Source organism: Lotus japonicus, chromosome 3 (assembly GCF_012489685.1).
Source record: "Lotus japonicus ecotype B-129 chromosome 3, LjGifu_v1.2".
NCBI classification, from domain to species: Eukaryota; Viridiplantae; Streptophyta; class Magnoliopsida; order Fabales; family Fabaceae; genus Lotus; species Lotus japonicus.
In genome coordinates, this window is record NC_080043.1 from 95418618 (window position 1) to 95430449 (window position 11832).

Consider the following 11832-nt stretch of genomic DNA (forward strand, 5'->3'; position numbering starts at 1 on the left):
AAAGTAAATTTTAAGTTGATAAATGTTGTTATTTAATGTAATTAGTTGAATGGTTTTTGAATATACAATTCTTTTCGGTTTTCAATTATTTTGTAATATATTTTTTAGTAAGAGAAATTAGTATTTCTTAATGTGTTTTAATACAAAGATATGAGAGTTTTATGGTTTAATAACTTTAATGTAATAATGCTCAAATTTCCTTTATATATAAATAGAAAATTTTAATTTTAAAACTATTTGTCTAAATTATTTGTTAATAAATACTATTTTGGGAATACAATTTTTTTCAGTTTTTTTATTTTATTGATTAATATATTTATTTCAAAGAAAATTATGATTGTTTATTAGAATGTTTTTAATACAATGCAATACTTGAGTTTTGCTTATTTATTTAATGTTAAACTTAAGTGTGTTTTACACACACACATACATATATATATATATATATATATATATATATATATATATATATATATATATATATATATAGAAGATATAAAAGATAGAATATTTTAGTAGGTAACTTGAATAGATTATTAACTTAAGAAAATTTATTTAGTTTTTAATTTTATTATTAAAGATATTGATATAAAGGAAATGCTTTAATATTTAATGCATTTAATGTAAAGGAGTGCAAAAGCTCAAGTCTCCTTTACATATGTATATAGATTTATCCTTCATAAATAAATAAGAATATATTTGCATAATTTTATTCCAAGTTATAACCAGAGTTATGAGAAGTCTTATTTATATATAAGATTTTAAAAAGGGGAAATTGATTTTGTTTCTAAAGCGGTTTAAGACCTCCAAAGCCGTCACTGAAGGATAACTCATATGGTAAGAGCTGAGAACATATAGATTGGGGAGAGAAAAGTTTAGGGTTCAATCTCTTTCCGATGTAAAAGAAAAAAACACCTCCAAAACCCCTCATAACAATTTTGTCTTCCTTTTAAAACTGGGTGGAATATTTGATAAGACCTTAGTTTTAAAATCTTTTAAAAGTAAGAATATCTAATATTATAATTTTATTTGTTTTCAAATTCCTCCCTCCCCTCATGAACCAATATGAAAGAGTTAGGTTATATCTCACTTCCAAAAAAAGGTTATATCTCTCCACCTCCTCTTAACTAAATATGATAAGAATTAAAATCACTCTTCTCCCATCTATCTGTTAAAACCCATTTCCTCCCCTTAGTTATGTTCTTGCAATTAATTACTTGCCATTTTTGTTCATGTTTAGTGTTTGCCAATGTGTTTCATATTCTTTTTTCTAAGCGTGTTTTAACTGATAAAATAAACTTAAATACAAAAGTTTAAATTTTACAGCTTCTTTGAAAAACCGAAGAGTCAATCAATTCTTTTTGTTATATTTGGAAAAAGAAAGGTCAATCCAATCTAGTCTAAATCAATGAAATTTGGATTAATTGGTTTGGATTAAAAAAAAACCAATTGGATGATTACATGTTAAAGTCGATGTGAATGGATCATATAAATTTGTAGCTGAAAATGGAAGCAATTAAGATCCTGTAAACACCTCTAATTGATAGAATCAATTTTTCACATGATTGACGACAAAATTGAGGTCGGTGCAAGGTTGCACTACTCTCACTTAGCTTTTACCGTTTTGTGCATATTATTAAGTGCACCAAGAAGTAGTTAGGACGGGTAACATCAATCAAGAATCAGCTATATGGGAGTGGGCACACTAAGAGTTATTAGTTCATAAACAAGAAAAGGACAAACGAACGTGAGAGGTACGTATAGTGCAATTTTGCTTCTATAAATTGTAGATTTAGGTACGTAGAAAACAAACACAATTGAAAAAAAGATCATCATATTGATCAATATGTGGAGGTTAAAGATAGGAGAAGGTGGAAGTGATCCTTATCTGTTCAGCACAAACAACTTCGTGGGAAGGCAAACATGGGAGTTTGATCCTGATGCAGGGAGTCCTGAGGAGCGTGCCCAAGTTGAAGCTGCACGTCATAACTTCTTCAACAATCGCTTCCATGTCAAAGCTTGTTCTGACCTTCTGTGGCGCTTTCAAGTATGTATTGATTATACCATTTACTCATTAAAACATACATTTATAGCCTTTTAATATTCAAAATCAAAACCATGTATTCCCTTCTCTCTTTTTTCGGTGTTAATCAATGTATTCTCATAATCCATAACTGTGAAATTAATTCATCGCTCAACTGTTAAGTATGAAGATGACTAATGGATTTTTTTAAGGACCAAATTCAATTTGCTCCTATTTATAGGGACTAAAAACATTTTTAACCCTTTTTAAATTTAGCTGATTGAATTCTTACTGACTATTTATACATCAATCTTCTTAATTAGTGTGTGTGATCAAGGGATTTTCAAACAATATAATACATCTCTATCAGTAAATATGTGTTGCAGTGGTTGAAAGTAAAGTTTAAACCACTAGATTGAAAATTCAATCCCCTAGAAGCAAAATCTTGAGTTATCTTTAACTTTTGGGGTGACCTTTAACTTTTACCACATATGACTAATGAGTTAGTCCTCGTATGATAGTTTAAGTGGTAGTAGCTGGTGACATATGGATTTGGTAGGAGAGGTCCTGGGATCGATTCCTGGCGGGTGCAATTTATTTTTCCGATTTACCAAAAAATGAGTGATGAGTTAGAATTGTGATAACAATTTAATAAAAGAAAAGTGTGTTCCACTTTCTTATAAAATTAAAACTACATATATCATTTTTAAATTCTCTTCTCTTTAATTTTAGATTTAAATTATTTTATAAAGTATTCTCTAAAATATCATTTCCTAATAATTTCAAATATTTTTCTCTAAAATATCCTTTCATATTTTTTTAGTTACACTTAAATTTACATATATTTTGACCCCGTAGGATAGCTCAAGTGGTAGGATCTGAGAGACACATTAGTTTGGTAGGAGAGGTCCAGGGATCAATTTCAGGCGGGTGTAATTTAACTTTCCGATGTTAAAAGAAATTTACATATATTTAAACTTTAAAGATATTCATACAAAATTATATATTATGCTCTATATTGTTATGTGCTAACCCCTTGGCCTTAATTAAGGCCTTATATTGTATTGATCTTATACATATTGTAAGAATTTATGATAAATTCTATTTGTGATATGCTTCAATTCGTGTATGGATGGATACCGCAGGTTCTAAGAGAAAATAACTTCCAACAAAGAATAAATAGAGTAAGGATTGAAGAAGGAGAGGAGGTTACGTACGAGAAAACAACAGCTGCATTAAATAGGGCCGCACTCTACCTAAGTGCATTGCAGACCAGTGATGGCCACTGGCCTGCTCAAATTGCTGGTCCACTTTTCTTTCTTCCTCCTTTGGTTAGTATCATTATTACTTATTAGTATATTGGTTTTGTCTCTTGTGGAAAAAATAAATTTATTTGGTTCAAAAGTCAAAATAGTTTGTTTGGAAATTAATTTTCACTCATAAAAAACATATTATAAATAACATTTACTCAATGTTATAATAGTAAAAATATTTGGTGAACATGTTAAAAATTAGTTCGCCCATACCGTGTTTCATATACTACCAATATTGTGTGTTTTATTTACGACATGTTTTTTATATGCTAAAATTAATTGTACAGAAACAATTTTAACTTGCAAATTATTTTTTTGTCTTAGTCCACACAGATGAAAGTCTTGATTAAATTCATTAAATTACTTAATTATTAGGAAATTACAAACACATTGTTAAAAATAATTTCATATGTTCAAGAATTTTGAGAAAATTCAACTCTAAATGCACTAATTAATAAACCTGAATTTTAAAACTCCCCTCCCCAAAAAATGGCAGGTATTTTGTATGTACATTACAGGGCATCTTGATTCAACATTTTCAAAAGAGCACCGCAAAGAGATGCTTCGTTTCATTTACAATCACCAGGTACACTAACATGTTTTTCAAAATTGGATCACATTATGATGCAAAATAATGAAAGAAATATTGACCATGTTGTACATGTGATTTTAATTATGAGTTTTATCAAGAATGAAGATGGAGGGTGGGGATTTCACATAGAAGGACATAGCACCATGTTTGGCACTACATTCAACTACATATGTATGCGCATTCTTGGAGAAGGGCCTAATGGAGGTCAAGACAATGCTTGTGCTAGAGCACGCAAGTGGATTCATGATCATGGTGGTGCGACATATGTACCTTCTTGGGGGAAAACTTGGCTTTCGGTATATATGCTTCTTTTAAAATTTTAAAAATATTCACTTAGTTTTATTAACAAATAGTAGTAGGTAGCAATAATAATATAATTTTTTTATATACATAGAAGAAAACCTTTTAATTTCCAAAGGCTGGAATAATTTATTGAAAGATTATAATTAAATTAATCTTGAGCACATAACATAATTATTCATGCAAATTTTTTCTTATACTTTTTCATGTCTCTATAGGTATATGTATATTATATATATAATATATTAAAATGAATAATGACTCTTGCAACGACAGGTACTGGGATTATTGGAATGGCGTGGAACCAACCCAATGCCTCCTGAGTTTTGGGGGTTTCCTTCTATTTTTCCTATGCATCCAGGTTGTTTATGATAATTAATAGTGCTATACTATTATTCTTTTCTTTAATTAAACAACACTAGATTATTACACCCTATAGTAAATTGAATGTGCTTATTAAAAAAAATCGATAGTTAAAACTATCCAATGCTTGAATTAAGCTTATTTATACTAACTGACTCACTTTAAAAGGTGAAATAAGGCAATTAATTTATAAATTATTTTTAAAGCACATTTGAGTTAATTATGTATGTGTAAGTATATAATTACAATTTTAATTATTGATTTCTCAATCGATAATTATGATAATTTATTTTATTTTTAAAATAATTTTTTCACTTTAAATAAGTCAAATATGTGAGTGACTTTTCCAATGAATGTGTACTTGGTACTTGGTAGTGAACTATGAGGTTGAGTTGGTCGTGACCCAATCCAAAGCACAAATATATAAACTCAAAAGTTAGGGAGAACCTAATATGCACCATTTTTAGGTGGTGTAATTTTACACCACCTACTTTGACCGGGTATAGCAGGTCAACACATTATTTTTTTTAAGAAAAAATATCATTAAAAATTTATCATATATTAAATTTCTTTAAAAAAAGATATATTGACCTGTTATAGCAGGTTTAAAAAAGTGGTCTAATTTTAGACCACTTTAAAAGTGGTCCACATTAGGGGTCACCCAAAAGTTAAGACTTTGAAGCTTCTCCATATATATATAAAAGTGATTATGAACAAACGGAGGTACCTTAGGGATGGGTGGGGCACTTGACCCCACCACAATTTGACTTTTCTCACATACAATAGTACTAACATTAAATATAATATATTTATTTGCCCCCACCACAAAATATGTGCCCCGTAACTGACACTTTAAGGTTGTTGGACAAGTATTAAGAAATATCAATTAATGTTCTTGTTTTATTAAAATTACAATCTAACTTCCTACTATACCCTTTATCTCTCATATTAATTCTAATTTTTCAACTTTTCTACCACCAATAAATGAAGGGTACAATTGGTAAAGTATAATTAATGCTCTCTTGAACTTTGTAAAGTGGCAGATAATTAGGAACAAAATTTAGCTAGAAATAGTGTCAGTTATTTAGGAATGGAGGGAGTAAAAATTTACCATCAATGCCACTAAAAGCTAAACTTCATCAGATGTACTTTTGTTGAGATTGTGTGTTACACACACTTTTAGAAAATCAGAAGCTTCAAGAAGCTCTTTAGCTGTGCATTTTTTTTTTCCTGGATCTGTGAGTTAGAGCAGAGGATCATTTTCAAGAAGCTCTATATCTAATTTGGTTAGTCTTCACTCTTCAATTTTATCTTACTCCTTGTCTGTGTAGATGTGTTACGTGTTGCCTTATGCCCTTATTCACTTAGTTTTCACTCTCTTAGCATTGCCATATGTGTTTGCTTGTCCATGTGTGCTGCTGTGCGTTCCTCATTTGCTTCAACCTTGTGATTTTGTCATTCTATAATCTGATCATATATTCATGTTAGCATTTATAGTCATTGAAAAGATAAAATGAAAAAAAAATGGGGTCAGTAGATCTACAAATTTATTTGTGTATGTTGCCCCCACGACTTAAAACTCCTGGATCCGTCCCTGAGGATGATGTTTCTAACCACGAAACCAAACACGTTACATGTGTATCATATTTATTGTTTTATTATGTCATTCTCATCTTAATTAATTAATGCAGATAAAATGTGGCTTTACTGTCGATTGGTTTACATGCCTATGTCATACTTATATGGGAAGAGGTTTGTGGGTCCAATCACACCACTCATTCTTCAACTGAGAGATGAACTCTATACTCAACCTTACCATAAAATTAATTGGAAGAAAACACGTCACTCATGTGCAAAGGTGAAAGAATGGACCAATCTATACATATCTATTCTATGATCATGAATGAATTGTTTGTCCTATATATATCGCAGGAAGATCTTTATTATCCTCATCACTTTTTGCAAGATATGATGTGGGATAGTGTATACATATTTGGGGAGCCACTTCTCACACGTTGGCCTTTGAATAAGCTAATAAGGAAAAAGGCTCTTCAAATAACAATGAAGCGTATCCAATATGAAGATGAGAATGGTAGATATATAGACAATGGATGTGTGGAAAAGGTCGGTATTATATCACCTTTCATTACATAGCTAGCTAGCTATATGCATAAACTATATAGTAAAATTACACAAACTAAAGTAAAACTAAGGCATGCATGTTTGATTATTTTTCATTTGCAAGAAATGATTTTTCTTAAAAGTAAAATATTTTTTTGAATTAAAATGTGATGAGATACAAGTCATTTTGATAAATGATAAAACCAACTAAAAGAGATAAATCCGAAAAGAATCTCCGCCCTTGCAGAAATAATTTTCAAAACATGTATTTTCAAAAATAAGAAGATGGGTTGAGTGAGACGTTTTATAAAATTGAAACTAGAAAGACATGTGATTTGAAAATAAAATAAAATAGAACCAGAAAAATATCTAAAATATTTTGGAATTCGATTTTGTTTTAAAAATAAGACTTGTTTTTAAAAATAATTTATCTTAAACTAGTTTTCTATTTTTTCCGTCTTTAAAAACCAAAAGTTATTTTACAAAATGATAATCAAACAAGTACGTTTAGTTATGAACTTTTAAAGTTCATTAACGTTTTGTAATACGTTTATATAAGCCAGGCTTTATTTATGCTTGCTCGTTGGGTGGAAGAGCCAAATGGAGATGCTTTCAAGAAGCATCTTGCAAGGATTCCAGATTACTTATGGCTTTCAGAGGATGGAATGACCATGCAGGTTTGGCCTCTCCCTCTCTATCTCCTAGCGGGGTCGAGATTATCTGCCCAAAATGATGTGTAATGTGTTGTGTGTGATGCTTTTTTAAAAAAAATATGTTAGCGATATATATAAATGATGCACTTTATCATAATACAGAGTGTTGGTAGCCAATCATGGGATGCTGGATTGATAGTTCAAGCTTTGCTGGCCACAAATCTTACAAATGAAATTGCTCCTACACTTCTTAAAGGGCATGATTTCATCAAGAAATCTCAGGTGATGTTAGTTTGTTGGTTTAGATATTTTTTTTTTCTTTGACATATATTCCCATCTGTTCGAGACAGTGGTAATTATCAATCTGAATAAATGATTTTCTCGCGGCGAACTTGTGAGGGTCTAGCTAGCTTGCTTTAACTAGACCAAACATTTTGTATGAAAGCTAGATGTTTTCTATTATATATATATATGTTAGTAGTCAAATGAATTCTGCATCATATTTGTTTGCTAATTAATTACAATAATGAATGACATTTTTTTTTCACAGGTCAAGGATAACCCTTCAGGAGATTTTAAAAGTATGTCCCGTCACATTTCTAAAGGATCATGGACCTTCTCTGATCAGGACAATGGATGGCAAGTTTCTGATTGTACTGCAGAGAATTTGAAGGTAATTAACTACCTAACTAATTTGATATATGAGCTTTGTTTTAGTCATGTGTTAAGACTACACAAATCAAATTAAATTTTGTTTCAGTGTTGTCTATTGTTATCAATGTTACCATCAGAGCTAGTTGGTGAAAAGATGGATGATGAAAGATTATTTGATTCAATCAATATTATTTTGTCACTTCAGGTGAGTATTATTGAATTTACATCCTAGTAATTTTTCTTCTTTTTTACTATAAATTCCAATGGGCCTTTGTACTTACTTAATTTTGGTTTCTATATGTTAAAATGATCATTTCAAAAAAAAATGTTAAAATGATAGCTCAAAGCATTTGATTTTTGATCTACTTGTACAAGATTTGCTTTTTGAATATAATCTTTCAACTCATGTAGAGTAAAAATGGTGGCTTCTCAGGGTGGGAGCCAGCAGGAGCTCCAGAATGGTTGGAGGTATCTTTCAACTCTTGTTTATATAACTTCCTAATATATCAGTTATTTCTTCAATTAATTTTGCCTTGTCTATTTTTCTATAAAACATAAACTTAAAGGCATAGTTGATAAAACATAATTAAAATTCCCTTGAATTTTTAAAAACGATAGATACAGAGGATCAAACAATTTTTCAAAATTGTGGTATATATAGAGGAACAGAGAAATGAAATAGTAAGGGAGATTAGTGGTGAACATGTATGAATGAATAAATATAATTTACAACTATTATCTTTATTATAAGCTATTCTTCTCACACTTGATGATAATATGATCCTTATTTGTTTAATTCATGGAATGCAAGTGGGCATTACCTTATTGAGCTTCAATGTCAAATGATTTCAGATACTAAATCCCTCAGAAAGTTTTGAGGACATTGTGGTAGAACATGAATATGTTGAAAATACTGGATCAGCAATTGAAGCATTAGTTTTGTTTAAGAAACTCTACCCAGAGCACAGGTTGAATGAAATAGAGAGTTCAATTGACAATGCAGTTAGATTCATTGAGGATACACAAACTAGTAGTGGGTCATGGTATGGAAATTGGGGTGTTTGCTTCATTTATGGGACCTATTTTGCTCTTGGTGGGCTTGCAGCAGTTGGAAAGACTTTCTCCAATTGCAGTGCTATTCCCAAAGCAGTGAACTTTTTACTCACAACACAAAGAGAGAATGGTGGTTGGGGTGAAAGCTATCAATCATGCCCAAGAAAGGTTTGTTAATTATTATTATCAATATTTCTGTATCCTTAAATGGTGTCTCATTTCTCATTCTCAGTAGTACAATTTTGTCATTTTAATTAAAAACACCCACGTTAGTTTTTAACCGGCTCACTCTCACGCATTCTTTACTTGTTGTGACAAAATTTTACTAGTGGGAGAGGAAAGTGAGATACAAATTAAAGTGAAACAAAAGATTTTCATCCTTGTTATCAAATGATTGCAAATTAGCTAGCCTTACTTATAATTAATATATCTTATAGTTAATAGATCTTATAGTGATTAATCATAATGACTTGGATAATGCAGAGATACATACCCCTTGAAGGAATTCAGTCAAATGTTGTACAGACAGCATGGGCTTTGATGGCTCTAATTCATTCTGGCCAGGTTTAGTTTGGGCTTTTTGCAATTGTAAAATATGGACACACATGATTGTTAACATTCTCTTGCTTTTTATTTAGACAATTCTACCATACTTTCTTATTTTTTGCTATGAATTAGATTATAAAAATTAAGACACGAGTTAGATTGTAAAACAAAATTGGATTAAAAGGTTAATAAGTAAAATAAAAGGTTTGTGCAAAATATATAATTGAACTCTCTTGCTAGGAATTGGATTAGCTAGGTACTTGTAACTGGGTAAGGGTGAAATACAGGATAAAGCACTACTCTGCTCTCTTGATGGAGTAAAATATTTAGACGGATAAGATTACACCCAACAAATTAACAACAAAATAATGGAGATGTACAGCTATCATAGAGAAAAAAGCACACGATATGAAACAAATATAAATTTGATAAAATATATTATTTGTTCAAAAAATTAATAACTAAAGGAGTTTTGAAAAATTCAATTCACTTTAGAGGAACTAGTAGAAGTTATATATATATATATATATATATATATATATATATATATATATATATATATATATATATATATATATATATATATATATATATATGAATGTAAACATAAGAATCACAAACTAATAACATGTTTAGTTGTTACTTTTGTGGTGAGAAGTTCCACAATTAGCTAAGCTATAAAATATAACTCTTGATGCTATCATGTTTTGGATTGTGTGCCACACCACCCATCCAAACACAACATATTTTGGGTTCAAATTTTATCACATTGACTTTATAATCACAATTCTTAGAAAATGTTAAATAAATGAATTCTTGTTTTGTAATAATTCATATATACAGGAGGAAAGAGATCCGACTCCACTTCATCATGCCGCAAAGTTTCTCATCAACTCCCAACTTGAAGATGGTGATTGGCCTCAACAGGTACCTATATCAAGCTTTTTATGCTACTATTTGTAAGGTTCCTATATACTAATCAGGATTTCAAATTGTGGTCGTGGCCGCATCACAAAACTGTACATGTGAGTTGATACGGTCACAATTACATTTACAATGTTATTGGGGGACTCTAAAACTTTTAATTTTGCAGACGACACATTTGAGATTACAAACCACAATTCAAAATTGACTACTAATTTAGGACATAATACAAGCAAACATTCATTCACACCAACTTATAGTAATTTTCTTTTGTCAAGATTACAACATTATTGATTTCAAATGTTAGCTTTCTAAAAACATTACAATTGGCCTATGATTAATTATTTTCGTATCTAACAGGAAAATGCAATAGTTTTGGAGTTAAGGATTTCTTTGACATGCAATTTACAAGTTTTGTTTTATGTTCAATGTATGGCAGGAAAGCACTGGAGTGTTCTGTAGGAACTGCATCATGCATTATCCAATGTACAGAAACATCTTTCCGATGTGGGCTCTAGCTGAATATCGCAAGCGAGCTGGATTACCTTCACTTAAAGCCTAATTATCTTAAAAGCAATAAGCATTTGGAACAGAAGAATATAGAGAAAATCAAACAGAATATAAGTGTTATATACATATGGAGTCACCTATCGCGTTTGTAAAAAGTTTATTTATATTTACCTTTATAACATAAACGTTTATTATACGATGTGCTTGTATATATTATACGTACGTGAGTTTCAATTCAAAATAAAAATAAAAATAATTCTATTAGAATATAATAATATAAAATCATATTATTCACATGTCAAAGAGTTAGATCCCTGCCGCCCCCAATTCTTCTAATAAAAAAAGTTCAATTTCAGCATATGGTAGGTGAGCATTTGCATTGTCCACGCTTCAAGCCCAAAGAACTAACAAGAGAATGAGTTCAGAATAACCTGGGTTGAAGCACACGAACAATGTTGTCCTTAGAGAGAAAAGACCCACTCCACTGTTGGATTGAAATTTGATGCATTCTTCTCCTAAGACACGTCAACCCGTGGAGTCGGAGCTTTGTTATGTATTTTCTCTATCAAACGTGAGGTAAAAATAAAGAAAGTGTGGTGAGAGTGGAGATATTTTGTATAAGAGCTATAAAACAAAATTGAATCTAGAATAAAAAATCTGCAATATTAATTATTAAGGAAATAGAAACAAATCCTTTCATAAAAGTAGGATAGAGATTTTGAAGTCAAAACCATCTCAAAAAGATAAATAGCTTAAGAATAAAATATCATAAACATAAAA

General features: G+C 30.3%; 1 protein-coding gene across 1 annotated transcript; it reads left to right on the forward strand.

The window, feature by feature from the left end:
• The first annotated feature begins 1798 nt into the window (after positions 1–1798).
• Positions 1799–11268, forward strand: LOC130747777 (beta-amyrin synthase-like). The gene is made up of 16 exons (XM_057600809.1): positions 1799–2047; positions 3169–3354; positions 3833–3922; positions 4027–4224; positions 4505–4589; positions 6283–6449; positions 6524–6715; positions 7276–7389; positions 7528–7647; positions 7916–8038; positions 8126–8224; positions 8431–8487; positions 8872–9240; positions 9556–9636; positions 10462–10545; positions 10982–11268. Exons 1-16 carry the CDS (start codon positions 1847–1849, stop codon positions 11102–11104), a joined length of 2289 nt encoding a protein of 762 aa, XP_057456792.1. The 5' UTR covers positions 1799–1846; the 3' UTR covers positions 11105–11268.
• The last annotated feature ends 564 nt before the right edge of the window (positions 11269–11832 follow it).

Excerpts from the sequence above, each read along its gene's own strand:
- LOC130747777 (XM_057600809.1), top strand. The coding sequence starts at position 1,847 with ATGTGGAGGTTAAAGATAGGAGAAGGTGGAAGTGATCCTTATCTGTTC. Across the intron at positions 7,390-7,527 it reads AGGATGGAATGACCATGCAG|AGTGTTGGTAGCCAATCATG; the intron begins GTTTGGCCTCTC and ends ATCATAATACAG. Across the intron at positions 8,225-8,430 it reads ATATTATTTTGTCACTTCAG|AGTAAAAATGGTGGCTTCTC; the intron begins GTGAGTATTATT and ends CAACTCATGTAG.